The 20,725-nt window shown below is 54.2% G+C and overlaps 5 protein-coding genes across 5 annotated transcripts; 2 read left to right on the forward strand and 3 right to left on the reverse strand.

Moving 5' to 3' along the window:
• Nucleotides 1-188: 188 nt before the first annotated feature.
• On the reverse strand, nucleotides 189-756 carry COCSUDRAFT_33014 (hypothetical protein; the record flags this gene model as incomplete). Its single annotated transcript, XM_005648722.1, has 1 exon — nucleotides 189-756. A coding segment is annotated over one exon (234 nt), but the record flags the coding sequence as incomplete, so codon positions are not given.
• A 353-nt stretch (nucleotides 757-1,109) lies between these two features.
• COCSUDRAFT_47197 (mitochondrial carrier) lies at nucleotides 1,110-5,855 on the forward strand (the record flags this gene model as incomplete). The annotated part of the gene is made up of 12 exons (XM_005648723.1): nucleotides 1,110-1,314; nucleotides 1,799-1,950; nucleotides 2,058-2,258; nucleotides 2,618-2,758; nucleotides 3,057-3,160; nucleotides 3,331-3,437; nucleotides 3,646-3,749; nucleotides 3,895-4,003; nucleotides 4,263-4,420; nucleotides 4,816-4,998; nucleotides 5,332-5,451; nucleotides 5,733-5,855. The coding sequence occupies 12 exons, from the start codon at nucleotides 1,110-1,112 to the stop codon at nucleotides 5,853-5,855; spliced, it is 1,707 nt and encodes a 568-aa protein (XP_005648780.1).
• Nucleotides 5,856-6,369: 514 nt separating this feature from the next.
• On the reverse strand, nucleotides 6,370-10,899 carry COCSUDRAFT_47198 (hypothetical protein). The gene is made up of 10 exons (XM_005648724.1): nucleotides 10,088-10,899; nucleotides 9,878-9,967; nucleotides 9,583-9,723; nucleotides 9,319-9,420; nucleotides 8,910-9,127; nucleotides 8,648-8,741; nucleotides 8,247-8,396; nucleotides 7,785-7,964; nucleotides 7,388-7,505; nucleotides 6,370-7,151 (listed from the first exon to the last, which is right to left on the reverse strand). Exons 1-10 carry the CDS (start codon nucleotides 10,451-10,453, stop codon nucleotides 6,865-6,867), a joined length of 1,746 nt encoding a protein of 581 aa, XP_005648781.1. The 5' UTR covers nucleotides 10,454-10,899; the 3' UTR covers nucleotides 6,370-6,864.
• A 313-nt stretch (nucleotides 10,900-11,212) lies between these two features.
• COCSUDRAFT_47199 (DEAD-domain-containing protein) lies at nucleotides 11,213-16,142 on the reverse strand. The gene is made up of 11 exons (XM_005648725.1): nucleotides 15,849-16,142; nucleotides 15,556-15,738; nucleotides 15,298-15,444; nucleotides 14,710-14,859; nucleotides 14,192-14,382; nucleotides 13,756-13,891; nucleotides 13,097-13,354; nucleotides 12,688-12,829; nucleotides 12,307-12,431; nucleotides 11,837-12,044; nucleotides 11,213-11,602 (listed from the first exon to the last, which is right to left on the reverse strand). Exons 1-11 carry the CDS (start codon nucleotides 15,963-15,965, stop codon nucleotides 11,364-11,366), a joined length of 1,896 nt encoding a protein of 631 aa, XP_005648782.1. The 5' UTR covers nucleotides 15,966-16,142; the 3' UTR covers nucleotides 11,213-11,363.
• A 522-nt stretch (nucleotides 16,143-16,664) lies between these two features.
• Nucleotides 16,665-20,103, forward strand: COCSUDRAFT_36335 (putative phosphoribosylaminoimidazolecarboxamide; the record flags this gene model as incomplete). The annotated part of the gene is made up of 10 exons (XM_005648726.1): nucleotides 16,665-16,692; nucleotides 16,800-16,861; nucleotides 16,963-17,083; nucleotides 17,217-17,326; nucleotides 17,441-17,735; nucleotides 17,987-18,150; nucleotides 18,470-18,663; nucleotides 18,963-19,165; nucleotides 19,546-19,793; nucleotides 19,915-20,103. The coding sequence occupies 10 exons, from the start codon at nucleotides 16,665-16,667 to the stop codon at nucleotides 20,101-20,103; spliced, it is 1,614 nt and encodes a 537-aa protein (XP_005648783.1).
• Nucleotides 20,104-20,725: the final 622 nt, after the last annotated feature.

A 20,725-nucleotide genomic window follows, 5' to 3' on the forward strand; every position in this document is an offset into this window, starting at 1 on the left:
TGTTGCGCTTGTTGGCGATTTTGTATATGAGCGATTGCAAGCCAAAGAATGTAAGCATTCACTCCTCAGAGGCCAAATTGACCTGATGATCAGCATACCTGCCTTGTAATTGGGGCTCTAACTCATGCCATGGCATGCTGATATGGCTGACAGGAGAACAGATTGAAGTCAAGTGGAGCACAAGGGTTACACGTGCCCACGAATGACCGCAGTTCACCCTATGTTTGCGTCCATGCACCATGTCACTCTTGTGAAAGCTGATTCTCAAAGATTGCACCTTGAAAGGTGCCACCTTCGTCCCTGTATCATGACCACACTCCAAGTCCAACACCATTAGGATCCAGAACAAGCTGCAGGTAATTGTCAGGGAAGGAGTAAAGGATGGTGCTTTGCTGCATGGCATGGCGTGCAAAATTGTTCATGTTGGACAGGTTCCAGCCAAAAACATAGCCCATTTTGCATTCTGACAACAAAAAAACTGGAGAGCAGAAAGCAGGCAAATTCCATGCATCAGTCTTGGCTGCGTATGAGACATGGGCCGCACAGACTCCACTGATGATTCGCCATGTGGTATAGCAGCTGTTTTGACAGGGACTGGCTTAGACTGCCAGTGTGGCATTGTTGCCCTTGCCAACCTTGTCCTTGAACACCTTGCTCGCCGTGAAGGTGGGCACTGTGGTGGCCTCAACATCCAGCTCCTCCTGAGTTTTGGGGTTGCGTGCCTTCCTGGCTGGCCTGAACCTGGGTGCGAATGCGCCAAACCTGCACAGCCAACAATGCAAAAATCGCAGAGAGCGCAAAGGTGGTTGAGCTAGTGAGCCTGGCTATCCCTGCGACTGCATGCTTACAGCTGGATCCTTGACATATATATATCATTCAATACTTTTTAGAGGGCGAAGCAGAACAAGCTGTTGCATACCCGATGAAAGAGATTTTGTTGCCCTCGGTCACTTCATCAGTGATCAGGTCCAGCACCTGCATTGAAAGATGGCAGCGTCAATTTCGCAGCAACAACCATATTATAATGCTTGTGAAATTCAGCTGACAATTGTGTATAAGTTCACACAGAAAAGAGGGCAAGACGTGGATCTGGAAGATGAAGTCAATCCATGACAGCTCTGCTGACTGAGTTGGTCCTCACCCCCTTGACCACCTTCTTGGCCGTCTTTTCATCCAAATCGGCCTTCTGCGCTAGCTTCTTCGTGAAGTCGCTCTGGCTGATGGTCGGCTCCTTGGTAGCTGCCATAACAACGAGAGCCCGCTGCGGCGCTCGAGGCACTAGGGAGCTCCTCGCCGTCAGGTTGCCCATCATGGGTGAGGAGCACAGCTTGAGAGCCATGGCTAACATGTATTGGCGTCTGCGTTCGATGCCAACTGGCCAGAATTGCTACAGGCAAATGTGCGAAACAGCACACAGATCTTCAAGATGGGCCATTGCCAGATACGCGTTTCCTCCCTGTTTGGCCGAGGCACGGCTCTCAAGCAGGTTCCACCCACTTTCTCATCGAATGCTTCTTGTTGTCTCGGCGATTGTGCGACTATCAGACGGACACCACGTGAGTAACGCAGGTCCAAGATCCATCTTTGTTCAAATCAGCCGATGGGAATGTCGTCAAATTGCTGCAGACCGTAACAAGACCTGACGTTAACCTTGGAGACCCACAATTTTCTCGGAGTGTTTCAAGTACGAGACATTGGGAGTTGCAATTGTCTTTGTAAACGGAGGAAGTTCCCATGCAAAGATCTTGGACCATGGGATAGCATCCCATGGCTTTCCCCTCTTGGGGATCAAGGCCAGATAGCCTGGCCTCCCTGGAGGATGTTGACGTAGAGGATGTGAAGGAGGGTGTGTCCCAGAGGATCACCCCCGCAACAGAAGAGACGCTGCAGGAGATTTTCCGGGACATAGATCGTGATCACAACGGGAAGTTGGAGGTTGAGGAGCTGCAGGTTTGACACTTGCACACCTGTCTTCTGCTCATGTTCATCTCGTGCTCGACGTCCAAAGGCTGCCTGGAGTGTCTTTGATTACCAAAGAGGCCGCTGTGCAAGTGCAGGAGGCCCTCAGAAAGCTGGGTCTCCCAGGGGACTCCCGCGCCTACATTTCAGACCTGCTCAAGCAGTATGACAGGAACCATGACGGCAGCATCGACTGGGAGGAGTACAAGCGGTATGTGATTCGGAAGGAGCGCATTGTGCAGCGCACCTTCCAGAAGCTGGACGAGGATGGCAGCGGCTCCGTCTCAGCCGAGGAACTGGTGCACTCACCTCGCCCGACATCTTCCTCTGTCTGCCTCTGGGATCTGGTGCACTGCATGCAGCTGCATGACCCTTGCTGACTGGCTGATGCAAAAATCCTTTGACTCTAGGATCCCTGAGCCACACATGCCGAAGGTCTCTTGCTGCTGCACATACGTGGCTGAAACACAGCCCTTCATGAAGGTGCCTTGGCATGCAAGGAAGGGGGGTGACTAGACGGAGCATTGAGGCCACTGAGTGGAAGATATGGGGCTTTTGCAGCTGCATGTAAACCTTGGAAATAGGAGCTGTCATGAAGGTGCATCGGCATGCCAGGAAGTAGGGTGTGTGGGCCAAGCATTGATTGGGCGCTGTGCAGACGAAGTCGCTGCGCAAGCTGTGGATGTCGGTGAGCGGGGAGGACTCGGAGCGCATGGTGAGCCTGCTGGACGCCGATCACAACGGCCAGATCAGCCTCGACGAGTTCCGCCGCTTCGTCTACCTCCTGCCTGAGTCCCTGGTGCGCGCTCCCTCCTTGGATCGTCTGCACGTTTGTCCCTTCTTGGTTATGCATGTAAATGTTCACCTGTTCAATCATGAGGCAGACTCCGTCCTACATTCCCCGGCGCGCGTTCTACCTTGATGTCTGCTAGGCTAGCGTGTCCATTCTAAGGCATGCAAGAGCTTGGTAGCAAAGGCAACTGGGAATTCAGTCAGCATGTCCTTCGTTCGCGCCCTGAGAGGCCATCAAACATCAGGACAGTCTGGGGAGGGGACCAAGAGGATGCATGTTGATAAATGCTGAGGTGGCAGCGCAGGTGACGCCGACCAATATAGTGTATGCGCTGGTGGACTCCAGCGACTGGATTGAGGGCGTCGAGCTGCGCCTATGCATGACCCCGCCCAAGCAGCCCTTCCAACGGTGCCCCTCTTACCTCCTTTACCCATTCACAGCACCTCTACACAGCACTCTGAGTCGCTTGTTAACACTGCGCACTTTGCAGCACCCAAGCAGCCATGCCAATTGGCTCTTTGGTGGAAATACATTATCCCAAGCGAGAGGAATGATGTCGAGGATTGGCTCCTGTGCAGGCTACTGGCGGGAGGGATCGCGGGCATGGCGTCCAGAGCGGCCGTGGCGCCATTTGAGCGCATGCGCACAATGTACATGGCCGACCGGACGCAGACTAGCATGGCAGGTCTGCATACATACAGTCTTCCTTCCAGAGTCAGGCCTATGATATCATGTGCCCCTGCGACATTAACAGGGCGTCCCATCTGCATTGCATACATATCCTCTCATGCCTCATCAGTTTTCTAGTGTGCTAGGAAGATGTCTTATGTGTTGTTAGGCAGAGGATTTGATCTTGATGGATTCTGAGCATTTTTGTGTGCATGCGTTCGCAGGTTGCGCGCACAACATGTGGAAGGACGGCGGTGTAACAGGCTTGTTCAAGGGCAATATGGCGACCATGATGAAGGTCGCTCCACAGACAGCCATCCAGTTCGCCGTGAGTGCTTTTGCACTGCATGACATGGCAAATATTCCAACTGCAGTATTGTTATTGGAGTAGGTGCCAGTGGGAATTGAATAAGCACACAGCATGTGGGAAGCAATGCAATGCACACTGATGTGGTGATTTCTCGGGGCTGCAGGTGTATGATACAGTGACAGATGCCATGCTGAGGTCCATGGCCAGCGTGGAGAGCGCCAGTGGCCTGCCCGCCTCAAAGCAGCTCAGCAAGTGGCAGCACCTGCTCGCAGGTGCGCACAAAATCCGCCCATTCCTGGCGTATCGACTTGGCAGACCTGCCTCTAGACAACCCAAACCCTTGCTCTTCGCATGAAAAATCTCCCATAGAGGACAGTGACATTCCAGGTGGATATATTGTCATGCCAGCAAAGAACCATCAGCGATCAGCAGTGCACGTTTTTTCTATATCAGGCCTGTACAAGCAATGACCTTTCATACGCATAAATGCACATTTAACAGCAAACTTCGCATGTTGGGGGTACAATGCAGGGTGCATGGCGGGGGCGGCTGGGACAGTGGTGACGTATCCGATGGAGACGCTGCGGACGCACATGGCGCTGGGCGGGCAGAGCTACCGCGAGTGCCTTGCCGATGTCCTGCGCACCCACGGCCGCCGCGGCCTCTACAAGGGCTTCACCTCCGGCGTGGTGCGCCTGGCTGACCAGTCTTTCCAACGCCTGTCCTCCTCTCACAACCTTGCTTGCTGCTGCCATCAAGCTTGTAACCTGCACGCAGGCGTGGTGCGCCCACCCTTTCGATGCAAACAATGCCGCATGTCGCTTGCTGACACATTGCATGCAACGCTGCAACATGTCCTGCCTCATGCCTTTGTCCTTGCTACACTGCAGTGCACTGGGAGCTGCGTAATCAAGAGATCTCGAGAGATCACAATGCCAGGGGGTGTGTCAGGATGAGCTCTGATGAGACCAGGCTGTCTCTTCTTGGCGACATCACAATGGTCTCTCTGCTCTGGATCACACCAGCTGCAGGCCTTGTATGTTCAAGTCATCCTGATTAGCTGTCTTTGGCGTGTCTGGCGCAGATGAGCAGCGCTGTGTCCAACGGCCTGGGCTTTGCTTCGTACGAAACGGGGCTGTCCTTCTACCGCCGCCTGAACGAGGGCGTGTCCCCCAGCCCAGCCGAGCGCGGTGTCATTGCAGGAATTGCCGCCACGCTGGTCATGGCCGCCATCCAGCCCCTCGAAGTCATCATGCGCCGCATGCAGGTCCGTACAGTGCCCTGTGCTCATGCATCTCAGTATATGTGTCACAAAGATTCAACCAAGAGAGGATGCAGACATTGAAGACAGAGCAACCACCCAGAGCAGGGAGAAAGTGCTAATATGAGTGTTTCAATAATGCGAACACCTTTCGGCCCATGAGCATGGCCCAAGATTGCGCCTTTGCACGCGCAAGATCTCAAGAGTGGAACAGCTGCCTGAGGCCGGCCCTGTTCCTGTGCTCTAGGACCATGTGGTGTGACGTCTTAAGACTGGAATTTTGTGGTGAGCAGTGTGCAAGGCATGTGGGTCCATAATTTGCTTGTTGATGCGGTGCAGGTGCAGGGGCGTGAGGGATTTCCGGTGAAGTACACGAGTGTGGCGCAGTGCGGCATCCGCATTGTCACTGAAGAGGGGATGGGCTCCTTCTGGCGAGGCTCCATGTGCTCATTCATGAAGGTGCGGCAGCAACACACCCAAAGTGCTCAGGGGGTATCACGTCAAGGGAACTAGGTATAGGCTTCCATAGATGCCAGAGTCATGGTCACAAGTAAAATAGTGCCAGTGCTAAAAGAGGATGTTGTTAAAGCTGCACAGGATCCTCCCATGCTGCCCACACAGGATGGCTGTGGCCAATTGCCCTGACTTTGCAAGTCTTGAAGGGCGCGCTTTGGTTGTCCTCAGGAGTTATGGCATCAACTTGTCGGACAAGCTTAAAGACTGAGAGATGCTCCTCTCAGGTTGCGCCCAGCATTGCAGCGGTTCGGTTTGTGTACGAGGCTCTGATACAGAGCTGGGGAGTGGGCGGCCTGCGCAAGTACCGAGTCAGGGAGAAGCCTTCGGACCTGCCCCCTTGGATCTGATGGCTGCAAATGCAGCTTCATGTTATTCATCTAGAACAGAAATGTACTATTAATTTGATAGGATTGCAGAGGTACTATAGGTGTGCGCATTTCAGAGGCTGTGCCTCCATTTTTTAGGGCATTCCAGCAGTACTGGGCCCCATGTGAAGGTTTCACTAGGACAAACAATGATATTGTGCTGCAGTTCTTTGCATTGGTTCGTCTAGCGGTCTTTTGATGTCTAGTTGCTCTGACCAGCAATACTATGAATTGAGGTCTGTCCATTGTGACAAGGCAACGCTGCAGATAGGTACTGATTTTGTCCCAAAGATTGATCTTGAGTGTAACTTGGTAACTTAGGATTGTGGAAAGCCCTAAGTCCTGTGTTGCTGCTCTGGCACATCATGTGACATGCCACCGGCAAAAAATAAATGACAAACTCAAATTTTTGAATTCATTTCATAGTATTTATGCCTGGTCTTAACGCATGTGTTTTCCTCGTTGGCCGGGCCTCACCAAGTATGCTTTAGAGCGTAAGCCTGCAACCTTTTACAAAGCCACTTTGCAGATCCTGCTTCCTTGGGTAGCGTGGTACCTGGGGCCAGTTTCTGCATTGCGTTGCACTGTGCCCACTTACTGGTGCTGTTAGTTCAGGGGGGCTATTGTGTGGTATCCCTTGGTGAATTCAGAGAATTCTTCCGCCTGGTTTGGCTTTGGGTACGGCTCTCGGCTGTAATTGCTGTAATCATACATTCAACTTCCATAACCTTGTGCCACATGCGACCCGACCACTGGCAGCATGCAAGGGCCACAGCCTCTCTGAATCTGCACACCTGCTGCCCTCCCATCTGGCAGGTGCACTTTGCTTGCTGCTGTTCTTTGCCTTGCAAAACCCAAGGACACCCACTGGACAAGGAAGCTTGCTGGCTTGCCTGGTCTGCTACCCTCACATGTATAGGAGATGGGCTCATCTAGAATGATCAAAACCCTCAGCGCAGCCCTTGCAGTGTATACAAATATACCAGTCTCCTCACACGGCGGCGAGGGCGAGGGAGCTGCGGCCGTAGCTGGTGGGCGCGCACGGGCGCCACCGGCCGGCCTCGACACAGAACGCCTCCGTAGACGTGTGGAAGCTGGCGTCCCCAGCGTTACCTCCCACAACATACAGCTTCCCATGCAGCGCCGCGATCCCGGCGCTCGACCGTGGCACCGACATCGGCGCGACGGATTCCCACCGGCCCTCGCGCGGATCGTACGCCGCCACGCTGTCCAGCCGCTGCCGCGCACTCGTCATGCCCCCGACCGCGTACAGCCGGCCTGCAGCCACCGCATATCCGTTTCATTTACGTAGATAGTTCGGAAAAATCACATATGTACTGTAGATAGATAGGGTTTAAGCTAAATCTGTAGTGCAGCAGACCAGAATTTGCATGGACATGTCCATCATTCCTTGAGCAGCAAGCAAAATTCCTGCAAAGAGTGGCCTGCCAAGGCTTCCTCCTGTCAGGGAGGGGAAAATATGTGCAAGACGCTTGTCAGTATGCGCACAGTACCTCCGAGCTCACAGACGGAGTGGTACTTGCGCTCGGACGGCAGCTGCGCACTCAGCAGCGCCCATGCGCCCCTCCCCAGGTCCAGGCACTCCACGCTCCTGTGGATGTGCTTGCCGTCCTGCACATAGATACACTCACCGCTCACACCATGCAATGACGATCACAAGAGCCTCTCCATGCTGCACACGCTCAATTTGCTGCTAAGCCAAACTTTGAATTTGAACCTTCTCCATCTGAACAAGAATCCCTAAAGGGTCAGCCTGCAGATCAGAGATGCCGGCAAAAGAGACCCTTGAATATCCGCATTGAAAGAGGAGCCATCAGAAGTGCCGGCCAATCCCACTCTCAAGCAAGAAATTGACTAGAGCTGCCAGACTGAGTGCATTTATAGGCACACCTGGCCGCCAACAGCATAGATGCGGTCGGCCACGGCAGCAGCGCCAAGGGCGGTGCGGGGAGTGCACATGGGGGGCGCAGCCGTCCAGGGCTCTTCCTCGACGCGCGCTGCGTCGGCCCAGCCGATGCGCAGGGACTCCACGCTCTGCAGCTCCGTGTTCGACTGCCCCGTCCGCCCGCCCTGTGCAGCAGTGCGCCGTTAAGAGGTGAAAATGCATAACTTGCTCAGATACTGAAGTGTCCCCAGGACTGCATAGCTGCACAGTGGCCAGCATTTTTATCTGTACATTTGTCAGGCAGCACTTGGACCACAGCAGGCCAACAGAGCATGTGCGAAGGGCCTCGCCCCTGCATGGAGCCCAAAATGGGATTTTGGGGCCTGACGGGAAGGACAATAATCAGCGAGTCAGGTTGATAAGTGATGGCATATGGGAGGCTTGGAGACACTGGTGAGAGGGCGCACCATGACCCAGACTCGGCCGGCGGCAGAGGCCATCGCGGCGTGCAGGCGGGGGGTGAACAGCGGCCGGCATCGCAGCCAGTGCTTGCGCGAGCGCTGGTACAGCAGCACGCTGCACAGGTGCGGCGACCCATTCACCACGCACAGGTTGCCCTGCACACCACACAGTCATCCTCACAGCAGGCATCAGCACGCTATGACGACACTGCCGTTTGTGATTGGTCAAGAGCACGTGGAATTGAGCCCTGGGCACCTCCGAATATTGAGACTGCATAGCCTCTGGTCCTCATCGGCTTGACAACGTCCAAAGGGTCATGCTTGTCCGCAGTAGGATCATAATGAGAGCCTCGTCCGTCTGCTCTGAAGGCACAGCAACAAGAAAGAAGACATAATACTGATCTCACCTGGAGGACAGAATAGGCGGCGAAGGAAACGCTTTCAGGCAGGGGTGGCCCCGTCGTCCACTCGTCCTTGGTGGCATCATAGTACTCTGACGTCCTGCGCACAGGCCAAACCTTCACTCCTGATATATTCTCCTGACCACTGTCTCATGTACTGTTTCAGAAGACATTGCTATGACTTGGTCATGTGCACATACAGAAACTGAAGGTGCGGAGATATGCAGGCAGCTGCCTGGCAGGTGCCACAGCAGGTACAGGAAGCTACCTGAAGCTGCGCCAGCCGGCATCGTGGCCCCCGGCAGCCAGCAGGCCCATGGGCATGCACCGCCGCGGCGGAGGCTGCAGTGTGACACCGACACCGCTGGTGCTTGCATCGGCGCTGCTGCGCAGCCTTTCGTGCATGCGCACAAAGTCCTCCAGGCACTGAGATGCCTTGATCGCCGCTGTGTCCCCCAGCATAGATAGTAGGCCTGATGCCGCCACCTGTGTGCATGAGGCACCAATCCTGAAGAACAGACAACGCTGGAGCTGGGAAGAATTGCAATTACATGCCATGCCTCTTTGCTATCGAGGAGCAATGCAGCCTCACACAGCGATGAAGCTGGGATTGACTAAGAGATCATATGACCGGGCAATCACATGGAGTTTGCACCAAGGTAATGGTAAATTTGCACCTGCTGCTGCAGCTCAGTGGCTGACAGGCGGATGGTGGAGAGCAGGCTGGGAAGCTCTGTGCTCCTGGCATCAGGATCCGCTTCCCACCATATCAAGATTGCCTGTCACACACTCCCACAAAATGTTAGAGCATACCTTCACAAATGCAAGCAACATTTGACATCTGCATTGATATGCAGGCCTTGATCTTGCTGCAGACAACCCACTTGCAATATGTTAATCTACTCTGATCTCTCCCACATGTGAAGTTATTGGCTGCTCACCTCCAAAACCTGCATCTCGGATTGGGTCTCCAGCTCTTCGCTCTGCAGCAGGTCCCTCAGAACATCCTCTGGCAGCTCCTGCAGCCCCGCCCTGCCCTCCCCACACATCACCTCCACAAAGTGCCCCTTCACAAATGTGACCTGCAAGCGCAACACTGTCTTCAGAGAGCTCAAAATAGAGCTTCTGTGCCTGTTCATGAGTCCAGCCCCCACGCTGAAAATGCTATGGTAAAGCCGGCATTGCATTCCACAATTCTAAATTTCACGGGAAGCATCTGTACGCATTTCTACGTACCGCATCAGATGAGAGATCCTGGCAGTCATACATCGCTGCCAGCGCAAGCGTGTGCAGGCAGGTTGCCGGCTTCAGGTTCGCCTTGAGAAACTGCAGCAGCATAGATTGCACACTTTTTTAGTGACTGGCCTGCGTGCTTGGGTGGGCTAACTTTCAATCCTCACAACAGATGCTTTGAAATAACAGCGGACAAAGCTGGCCGGTGACTACCTGGCAGCAGGCGGCCTTGACTGCTGCCACATCCAGGTAGTTGCTGGCCAGCAGCAGGGCTTCCACGTTACCCTCTCCCACATCAACAATCCCATGGTAGATCGAGGACAGGATGCAGGCCAAGCTTTCGGCGTCCACCGCCTCCAGCTGTATCTGCATCTCATCCCCATCCACCCCTGTGCTGCTGGTCCCATGCAGGTGCTTGCCCGCTCCCAGGAACAGGGCCTCAAAGTAGCGGGAGGCTGAGGCCAGGATGATCTTGTGAGCCCTGAACCTCTGCCTGTCTGAGCTGATGACAGACACATCGCAAAGCTCCTGATTTCTATAGTGGTCCCACAGTCGAGGCGTCAGGGCTTGGATGGGCATGCTGTCGAGCTAGGCACCACAACCTTTTCTCAGCTAGAATGAAGCGTTGCTTTCGACATGCCTATGGCTCTAGTCCTGAGGCGCACTGTCGAAGAACCCCTCACGTCTGTGTGATGCTCTGGGACGTTTGGATCACATTTGAGATACTTATACTGCCCGATCATATAGATCATGCTGAAATCTGTGATATTCATTTGGGTTGTATTTACGTCGTAGGTCCTTTTTTGTCAGTAGACAGTACTTAACTCACCGAGACTTTTAGCAAACGCTTGTGACCACATCGTTGATTCAGAAATGAGAATTAAGAGTATGAGCAATTCACGATGTGATGCTACTTAGAAGGCGCGCTCAAATGTGCAGTGGTGACAGATGGAAAACAAGCCTTCTATGTTCTGATACGTTGACCACGATAATAATTACCGCAACTATCACACGAAGAGGATTGGATGTACTGTACAATTTGTAGTGCATGATCGTGTCCAAAATACATGTCCAATCGGAACCATAAATGGCACGTGGCGCCGGCGTGTTGACACGTGCACCTTCTGGCTCAGGGCCGCTTCCTGGGCTTGAAGCTGCTCCGTGAACCAGATGCCGGCCTTACAGTGCAGCACACGAGTTAAAACAAATATGCTACCCATATCAAGCCTTGACTGAGTCTTCCAGGCCTCAAAGCACTGCGGCAGCAAGCCCACAACTGTTGTGGCACAACCAATGTGACATGATGCATTGAATGCCTAAGGTGACAGGTTTTTTCTTCTTATTATTATTATTACATGGTCGGCGAACCCAAAGCCAGAGGCCGTAGGGCATATACGCAGGGCGTCTGCAGCCACATATGCGGGGCCCACTGTACTACGGTAGTCTGCAGCCTATCAGATTTACTTTGTTATGTCTCAACAGACATAAATCATTGCCGCCTGAAGTTCTTGGCTTTGCGCACATTCCTCTTAGGCACAAAAGTCCCGGCCTTGCCCTGCTTCTTGGCCAGCTTCCTTGCCAGCTTCTCGCCCTCTTCCTGCGCAGCTTGCTCCATTTCTGTGAGTGGCTCCCCCACGTCGCCTCCGCGCTTGGGGGCCCTCACAAACCCCCCCTTGAGCGGGTCCTTCCCCCGCTCCATCTTCCTCCTCTTCTTCTGTGGGAGCATTCCTGCATGATACCAAACCCGCCTTTGCCCCCAGACCCCTCCAGACCTTTCCAAGAATGATTCTGACAAGGTGCACCATGACAGAGGGGCGGCTTCCTCTCCAGCCTGCATTGACCCTTTTACCCATGCATACTGCAAACAGCATCAATCCTCCAGCAACAGCACCTCAACAAACATCCTTGTCATGAACACAAGCATCCCACCAATGGCACCCAAATGGTAGTTTGAATGCGCACCCGGCCCAGCATTGCCGGAGGCTGATCGGCCGGACGCTGCGGCGGGGTCTTTGAGGTAGGCGGGGATGTGCTTCAGGTGGGAGGGCGCGGCGGCCTTGGCGAGCGGCTTGTCGTGCTTCAGCAGCGCAAGGTCAGCCGGGTGCTCCTCAAAGTGGGCCTGCAGCCGCCGCGAATTCAGCAGCTCCAGCCGCAGCTCCTTCGCGCGTGCCTGTGATCCACACACACCATGCACCGCCTCAGCACATTCTTCACAACGTCAGCTTCCAGGGCTCACTCAAACAGCAGATGACCAAGCAACCCAATAGCCAAATAGAATGGAAGTCAATGGTCATCTCCTGTGGGTGTGCGGCTCTGGCAGGAGGACTGGCATGTGGCACTCTTAAGAAACGAAAACAAATGGAAGGGGTGAACTAAGGGCCGGATGGCAAGTGGTCGGAGGATATGGTGTGCATTGAAGCAAAGGGGCGTGCCTCTTTGATGGAGGACTTGGTGAGCGAGCGTGCAATGTCCTCTGCCCTGTAGCGCAGACCCTCCACCGACGCCTTGGTCAGCCGCTCAAACCGTCTCAGGCCTGCCTGCTGCTCTTCCTCTGCACCTGCAGACACGCACCGATCAACTTTAGCACAAAATGCAGCAGCCCGTGCCTGTCCCTTCCGCCAACTGCTGAAAGAGCACCTCCCAGCCGCAACGCTGGAAACATGCTGCCTGTGGCTTTTCAATGCAGTGACATTAGAGAAAGAAGTCAATTTAGGGACATCATGAACCGTCACACAGTGTATGGTCTGCAAGCATCCATGCTGCACAAGGATCCAAGGAGTTTCATTCTGTACAGGGTGATGTGGCGGCTGCACCAGTGCCAGAGGTGCTAGCAGGCTGTCCGCCCAGCTGTTGCTCCAACTGCTCCCTGACTTCGCTGTCTGCTGGCGTGAAGATTGAGATGGCCGTCCCTGCCTGCCCAGCTCTCCCTGTGCGGCCCACCCGGTGCACATACGTCTGCATGCATCACTGAGAGCTCAGTGCTTCGCTGTCTTATAGGGTCCATCCAGGGCAGCTTTTCTGCTTACCTGATTACCAGATAGATTCTTGGGGCTTCACAAAAGCGTCGTATGCAAGCACACCTCTAAATGAGTCAAACAAGGCTGCAAACGGACGTGCACACTCTCGCACAACAGGTCAAGCATCATCACATCAAGAGCTGAGCTGATAGAATACTCAGGGTGAGCAGGAGGATGCCCTCACTCAAAGGGCAGAACACCTCACCTGCACGCTCTCTGGGACGTCCACATTGATGACTGTCTTGACCCCCTGGAAGTCAATCCCCCGGATCACCCCAAACTCGTTGTCATTCTCAGTCTTGCGGCCACGCTTCCTGCTGTCTCTATCCCTCCCCTTCCCCCTCCCCTTGACCGCGGCTGGCTTCGGCAGTGGTGCCGGCTTTGCTGCATCTTCCTCCTGCTCCAGCCTCTTGGCCGGGTCGTCTGTGGCTATGAGGTAGTCAAATATGCCCTTATTGAACTCCTGCACATGCAAGCAGCCACCCTTTGCAATATGTTCATCAGACACTTCAAAATCCCGGCCCTGCAGCGTGGACTGTGCGTGATACCTCTGAGGAGCTCCCCCTGCATCTGCCGCTGTGCTCACCCCCTACCTGTCATCGCAAGAGCATTCTATCTCTTATGCCCTCTTGACGAGAACATAGAAGACAGTGACAGCAGACGACTGGATGACTGCAGAAGCAGTTTGAGAGAAGGACAGCAGAGGTGCCTCAACAAGCACATGTCTTGGACACCCTGACAGAATGCGCTATTGCCTGCAGGACACCCTCACTAGACATTAGCAAAATATCACAATCCGTGATAAGGTGAGCTTGCCTGCAGGATGTGGTGGCGCGAGTTGAGGGGCAGCTCTGCGTTGATGACGGCGCTGCGGATGCCAAAGGCTTCCAGGAAGAGCTTGAGGCGGAACCCGGCGTTGATGGAGTTGACAAACAGCAGCACCTTCTTGCGCACCAGGCCCAGCTTGAGCAGCACCATCGTGTGCAGCAGCTTGTCGCTCCTGGCAAACCCCGCATGTCATGGTTCGGCATCCCATCACTTATTGGCAACTCGGACACTTGAAGTGCTAGATAAGGTCACAAGGAAGCCGCTTTTCACCGCCACAACTGCACTTCACACAGCTGCAACTGCACACTGAGGAGCTGCGCATGCAAACTGGGAAATTTGGTCGCGTTTGCCTGAGTTCCTGTTGTCATACCCATGCAGCAGTCCACCTGATGTTCATAATCTGCACACAAGTAGAAGGAGTGGTCAAGGCAAGTGCAGGCGAGGAAGGAGGATGAGACAGGCCTCCGAGCACCTGTCGCAGGCGATCTGAAAGTGCTCAATCTCAGCGGCGGAGCCAGGGCCGGGGCCGGCGGCGCCACTGCCGTCGGCGTCGCTGCCGAGGAGGTTGAGGGTGGTGGGGTTGTGCAGCACCAGCTTCTGCAGCCGCTCCACCTCCTCGCTGCTCGTCGCGCTCATCAGCATGCACTGGCAGCTGCGCGGAATCTGCGCACCAATTCTATTCGTCAAGTCCCTAGAGGATTGTCATTACTTCTCCCCGTACCCTTGCATATGCATGCCGGTGCCAGACAAGCTTTATTCCCGAGCACGTGGCTAACCACTTTGCCTTGTAACCATCAATCATAAGCAATGCTTGACTGACCTGCGCTGCTCAGTATGAACATGCCAACTTATACAAATTTCTTGCATGCACGTATCTTTTGCGGCCAAAAGGCTGGTGCTTAGGGGCGCACAGGCCATTGATTTGTCAGGTCTAGATCTTGTTGATGCATGCAGATGTATCACTGGGAGAACGTGGGAGAGAATGCAGACCAGGGGTGCGATGGCGCGCAGGTCGTCCTCGTAGCCGGGCATGGAGAGCATGAGGTCGGCCTCGTCCAGCACCAGCACCGACAGCCCCGGCCGCCGCATGCGCTCGTCCGGCTGGAAACTTGCCGCGCGCAACCGGCCCTCCTTCAGCGCCTGCCGTGCACGCGTTGTGTTGAGGACAATAATTGTATTGTTGTCAGGGATCCTTAGAGCTGGCAACCTGGGTTGCTACTTTAATCAGATGGTGTGCTTTGGCGAGATATGACCCTGGCGCTGCTGCATCCACCGTGGCTCCAGGGCCAAGATTGCTGTGCCACTATCTGCTGGCGGGAGCAGTGATACTGTGTACTTCCCACACAGTGAATTCATGGCTATCCAATCCGCCATGGATTCTCCACCGGGCTGAAGTGCCTCGCAGCAGCTTTGAGGACAGCGGAATTCCCAAACACCAGGGGACCCACAGCACAGTCCTCTTAAGTACAGACTAGCATTTTCTGGCCACCACCCGGAGGCAGGAATACTGTGCAGATTGCGCATGGGGCAATAAAGTACGCTATTCAGAGAGAGATTCAAGCTTTGGCAGGGCAGCACCTGTGCCACCTGGCCGGGGGTGGACACCACGATCTGCCCGATGTGCAGGAAGATGTCACGCTGCACAGCCGCGGAGTCAACCGCCAGCGATGACACCCGGATGTCCGCCTTGCACCTCGTCGCCACTGCCTCCGCCTCCTCTCGCACCTGAACACACTCACATATGAACATCTCCGTCTTTTCTTGTACACGAGACGAGACGGCACGTTTCCAGTCTTCCTCCACGCATAATAGGAAAGAGTAGGTAAAAGGAAGGACCTGCTCGCAGAGCTCCCGGGTGGGCACGAAGATGAGGGCCTGCCAGCCAGCGCGCTGCTTGTCCTTGGGGACGGCCAGGATCTTGTGCAGCGCGGGGAGGAGGTACGCCAGCGTCTTGCCACTGCCCGTCCTGGCACGCGCCACTATGTCCTTGCCCTCCAGGGCCGCTGGTATGCAGGCTGCCTGCAACACACCGTCACTGTTATACCTGTCTCTCCTCCCTGGTAAATGGATACTTTGGCGCTTGTGCTCACATGGAGGAATAAGCAAGAACGAGAAGACTTCTGTGTCACCTGCACAGTTGTTGGCTTCTCGTACTGGCGTTTCTCCAAGGCAAGAAGCAGCCTTGGGTCCAGTCCCAAGTCTGCAAAGGTACTCGCTGCAGGTGCCTTGGATTCAGGCTCTTCCATGCTTCGATCTAAGTAGTATATCCTAAGCTGATTGATGTCCTGTAAGATACGTTCTCGCGGATCAGTGGGAGGCCACCACAGAAGAGTATGCTGGTCCAAGTGCTAGTCGATGTAAACGCTGGCCTCGAAGTGTGCGATCAAGAATAACAATTGGAATAAACTTATGGGAAGTTTGGATGTCCAAAGCATTTCATTAGGTGGAAGAAACTCTCATCATATTATTCCGAGACCTGTTTCGGAACGGGGGGTCCGCCGGCACGCCTGGAAAGGTATGAATTATGAAGGTCAAGATTTACATCTGTTCAATCAAAGATTGTTGCAGTGAAACAATAAAACAGTTTGTGCTTTGGTCACAATGTTGGCGTAGGTTTGCTTCAATATCTATGGCTTCAAGGGGCATGCTTCAAGCTGGCGAGAAGCTTTCGAACTCGTTGATCAATTGTACGTTACTACCAAGACATCAAATTCCAGTCGGTTTGATCAAAGGGGCTTGCCTTAAGCCAGTTTGCCCCTTGTCATCCCCATTTTTAGAAGGCAGATCACTTTTGAGGAGTAGTGCAATCCACAAGCCTTCAGCCCGTTCAGTAGCCAGGTATGATCATTCTGTCAATTGCTCAATCTATTTTGCACAAGCAGCTACTAGTTTGTCTCGCTTACACTAAAGTGCATGTTTGTTGTCCCAATAGGGCAGCGAGACAGATGAGCTCTGCACAGGCATCGACCTCAGGTGCGGCTCTGGTCATTGTGTCCAAAATTAACATGAGCGATGATTGCTTCATCTGCAGAGGCGATCCGGCTGTATCGAACTAATAAAGAATTGTCCAAATCTCGCAGGAGCTCCCAAAAAGGCTTTAATTTCAGTCTCTGACAAGACAGGCCTGGTTGAGCTAGCCAAGGTGAATGATCCTGCCCTTTGCTGACATCAAGCTTGAGGAAGACGCTAGCAGTGCGGGCAAGTGTCTTCAGGACTGCCATTGAGCTTTTGAGTCTGTGCCAGGGGTTGTCGGAGCTTGGCTATGAGGTGGTGTCCACTGGTGGAAGTGCGAGCGCCATCGAGGCCGCCGGAGTCCCAGTGCAGAGGGTGGAGGAGCTCACTGGTTTCCCTGAGATGCTGGATGGTGCTGCACCCCAAAGCATGCCAGCGCTTGCACATCACTGATAGTTTGCTTCACATCGCTTGAACCCTGCATGCAATGTGTGAAGAAGTCTCCATGATCTTGTGATAACACGAACAGTGCATGTGGGGAACAGGCAGAGTGAAGACGTTGCACCCAGGCGTGCATGGGGGCATCCTTGCCAGGAGAGACCTGCCCGAGCACCTTGATGCTGTGGGCAAGCACAACATCTCCCTCATTGATGTGGTACGTATACAAATCACATTAAAGCATCCTCTTCACACTGCATTTGCATCAAGTAAACCAGAGTCCAATGCTGGCATGCATACAGATGACTTAGGTTGAGATCCTGCATGGCAGGTGGTTGTGAACCTGTACCCCTTCCGGCAGACAGTGACCGCAGCAGAGGCCCCTTCATTCGAGACAGCAGTAGAGAATATCGATATTGGGGGTCCGGCCATGATCCGCGCAGCCGCCAAGAACCACGAGCATGTGACGGTGGTGGTGGACCCCAGTGATTACCAGGAGCTGCTGGAGGGGCTCAAGAGCAGCGGGGGGGCCTCCCTGGAAGCCAGGAAGAAGCTGGCGTGGAAGGCGTACCAGCACACCGCCACATACGACAGCACCGTCGCCGAATGGTTCTGGAGCCAGATTGGTGCGCTGTCTTACAGAATGCACGCCAGGCAACTTACGCTTACCTGTTCTTCATGCATTCTGAAGACGTGAACCATACTGGAAGTGACATACCCCTGATATGCATCATATGTCAGGGTCAGGAGGGCGTGTTGCCGTTGGATTTGGCTGTGGCTGCTGCATTTTCCTAGCAGCATATGCAAACACTGTGGTGATTCACACTGTGAATCACCAGAATCCATGTCAATGAAATTTTAAATTTGAAAATGACAGGTGGCGAAGAGCCAGCGCCGGAGCTGAGCGTGCCGCTGCGGCGGGTGTCGGGGCTGCGCTATGGCGAGAACCCGCACCAGCCGGCCGCCTTCTACGCCGACCTCTCCCTGGCAGAGGCGGGCCGCGGCGGCATCGCCGGCGCCATCCAGCACCACGGCAAGGAGGTGCTGCGCTGACCCCTCTTTCCTCCCCAGGAAGCCTTCCCTTCAACCCTTGAACTTGCTTGCATGGCTGCGCACAGGCAGCCTGCCCATCTTTCCGACAGGGATGTACATATTGGCCTTTACTAGTTCTTCTAGGGCAGCTGTGCACATTTCTGCCTATTCGGCCATGCTTTGAGAAGATCATGATGAGATGGTGCACCTAAGAAGTCCCTTGACAGGACAAGGCCTTGAGCTCAAGTGAAGTCTATGGCCTGCTGCCTCTGCAATAACGGCCTGCTGCCTCTGCAATTTTGAGGCGGCTGCTCTGTTGCACACGCAGATGTCATACAACAACTATCTGGACGGCGATGCGGCGTACAGCGCGGTGAGCGACATCCCGGGGCCGGCGTGTGTGGTGGTCAAGCACACCAATCCCTGCGGCGCAGCCACGCGCGATGACCTGCTGGACGCGTACCGCCTGGCCGTGCGCGCCGACCCCATCTCAGCCTTCGGCGGCATCGTCGCCTTCAACAGGTGGGCCACCACGGCTACCTGAGTAACCCCAGCAGACTCCTCAGATTCAGCAAGAGCATCAGGGGCTGAGGCCTGATACTCAAAAGTCCTGGATGCAATCTGACTGCATGCTGCAGGCTGTGTATTCCTTCTGCTGATTGCCACCAGGGCATACTGGCGCTGCTCCAGCAATGAGCTACCCTTGTGGGCGTTTTCTCAGTAGTGAATTCAGCTGAAAATACCAGAGTGTCGTAGTGTAGAGATTGGCAGATTGGACTTCTGCAAATCTAACAGACGGGTGTATCTGGTGTATGGGGCAGGCCGGTGGATGAGGCGTTGGCGGCGGAGATCCGGGAGTTCCGGAGCCCGACGGACGGCGAGACGCGCATGTTCTACGAGATTGTCATCGCGCCCGGCTACACGCCCGAGGGCCTGGCCAAGCTCAAGGGCAAGTCCAAGACGCTGCGCATCCTCGAGGCCCCCCTGAGGGCCCCCTCCGGCCGCTCCCTACGCCAGATCGCCGGTCAGTCAGTTTGCCATCCTTGCCGGCGCAAAACCTTATTCATCTGTGGTTTGATTCAAATTTTGCTCTCGCTTGATCCGATGTAGGGATCTTAGATTACGATGATTCTCTTTTGGGGAATTCCCCAACCAAGAGAGGCGCCCGGTCTTTCTTTTGCTGGCACAGTCAGGTGCAGCAGTTGCACTTTCTTCTTTGCATGATAAAGAAAAGAAATTGTGGTTTTTCCAGTTCTAATTTCATTTGAGAATCATATAGGTGTTGGGGCACGTTGCTGACGGCTGCAGTCAGCACTGCATGTGCCAGCTGCCTGGAAGATATGTAACATTTTCTGCGGCTGCGTTCTTGGTCAGATGTGATTCCGGACGGCATGCTCTGCGCAGGTGGCTGGCTGTACCAGGAGGCGGACTCATTAACGCCCGAGGAGATTGAGTTCACGTCCGTCTCTGAGACCAAGCCCACAGAGCAGCAGCTGGAGGACCTGAAATTCGCCTGGCGCATTGTCAAGCATGTGAAGAGCAATGCCATCACAGTGGCCAAGGATGGTAGGCTGCTGGGCATGGGCAGCGGGCAGCCCAACAGGGTAAAGAGCACAGAAATCGCCCTGGAGAAGGCTGCCGAGGACGTCGAGGTGGGCATCTGTAATTAAGAAGTCTCTTTCCGTCGAGATTACTCTGCAATATAATGGCGTATTTGTCATTTTCGATGGAACTTTCGATGGAAAATTGACGATATGAGAATTGGGTGTGCAGGGATCGGTGCTGGCCAGCGATGCCTTCTTTCCGTTTTCTTGGAACGACTCGGTCGAGAAGGCTTGCCAGGCCGGCGTGAAGGCCATCGCACACCCTGGTGGCAGCCTGCGGGACCAGGACGCCATTGATTGCTGTAACAAGTATGGTGTTGCCCTTGTGACGACTAGCGTTCGGCACTTCAGGCACTGAGTTCCCATGCAAGAAGTTATAGGCGACCTGGCTTTGCAACATGTTCAGATATAAACCTGAGGATGTTGAATGGATTGCAGCAGGCTTTTAAGGTTGGAAACTTCTTGTAAGCAAAGCTGTCCCTTATGCAATTGAAAGCCGGGATTTCGGAACTTTTCCGGAAGGAACCTTGCGTCACGAGGAATCTTTCCGTCTTGGTTGGTATCAGAAGGAAAACTTTGTGTCCCAGATGTAATCAGGATGGATATTTTCAGGACGGTGGCGCTGGTCATACTGGTAAGCACTCCGATTTATTTATGGTGAAGATCGATCAGAGCGAGCTGGCACGAGATGTGCGCAACGAAGCGTTCTGGCATCGTTTGCTTGTGAAGATGGTGACTGGGAAATATCACTGGTTGTGCCAATTGTTACCTCAGAATTCGCCTATGACGCGGATCCAAGATGGTATTTGGGCACGATGGTGCTGATCTTTCAGCCTTGGCATACGGCACCAGAGCCCTAGTAGATTGTTTCGACTCACATGTGTGCTTGCCCACAAAAGCTCGATTACTCCGGGTTTCCTTTCCTGATGATGAGATGTGTCCCGGGCAGGAGTAATTGTTACTATAATTTCAATTACACA

Source organism: Coccomyxa subellipsoidea (genome assembly GCF_000258705.1).
Source record: "Coccomyxa subellipsoidea C-169, whole genome shotgun sequence".
Classification (NCBI taxonomy): Eukaryota; Viridiplantae; Chlorophyta; class Trebouxiophyceae; family Coccomyxaceae; genus Coccomyxa; species Coccomyxa subellipsoidea.

What these genes read in the sequence shown, in the direction of transcription:
- COCSUDRAFT_47198 (XM_005648724.1), bottom strand. Translation starts at nt 10,453, where the DNA reads ATGCCCATCCAAGCCCTGACGCCTCGACTGTGGGACCACTATAGAAAT. An exon ending in CCGAGATGCAGGTTTTGGAG is followed by an intron (nt 9,421 to 9,582) that starts GTGAGCAGCCAA and finishes AGTGTGTGACAG; the next exon opens with GCAATCTTGATATGGTGGGA. An exon ending in CCGCCTATTCTGTCCTCCAG is followed by an intron (nt 8,397 to 8,647) that starts GTGAGATCAGTA and finishes TGTGGTGTGCAG; the next exon opens with GGCAACCTGTGCGTGGTGAA.
- COCSUDRAFT_47199 (XM_005648725.1), bottom strand. Translation starts at nt 15,965, where the DNA reads ATGGAAGAGCCTGAATCCAAGGCACCTGCAGCGAGTACCTTTGCAGAC. An exon ending in CCCGGGAGCTCTGCGAGCAG is followed by an intron (nt 15,445 to 15,555) that starts GTCCTTCCTTTT and finishes GAGTGTGTTCAG; the next exon opens with GTGCGAGAGGAGGCGGAGGC. An exon ending in CCTTTGGCATCCGCAGCGCC is followed by an intron (nt 13,355 to 13,755) that starts GTCATCAACGCA and finishes TTGCATGTGCAG; the next exon opens with GAGTTCAATAAGGGCATATT.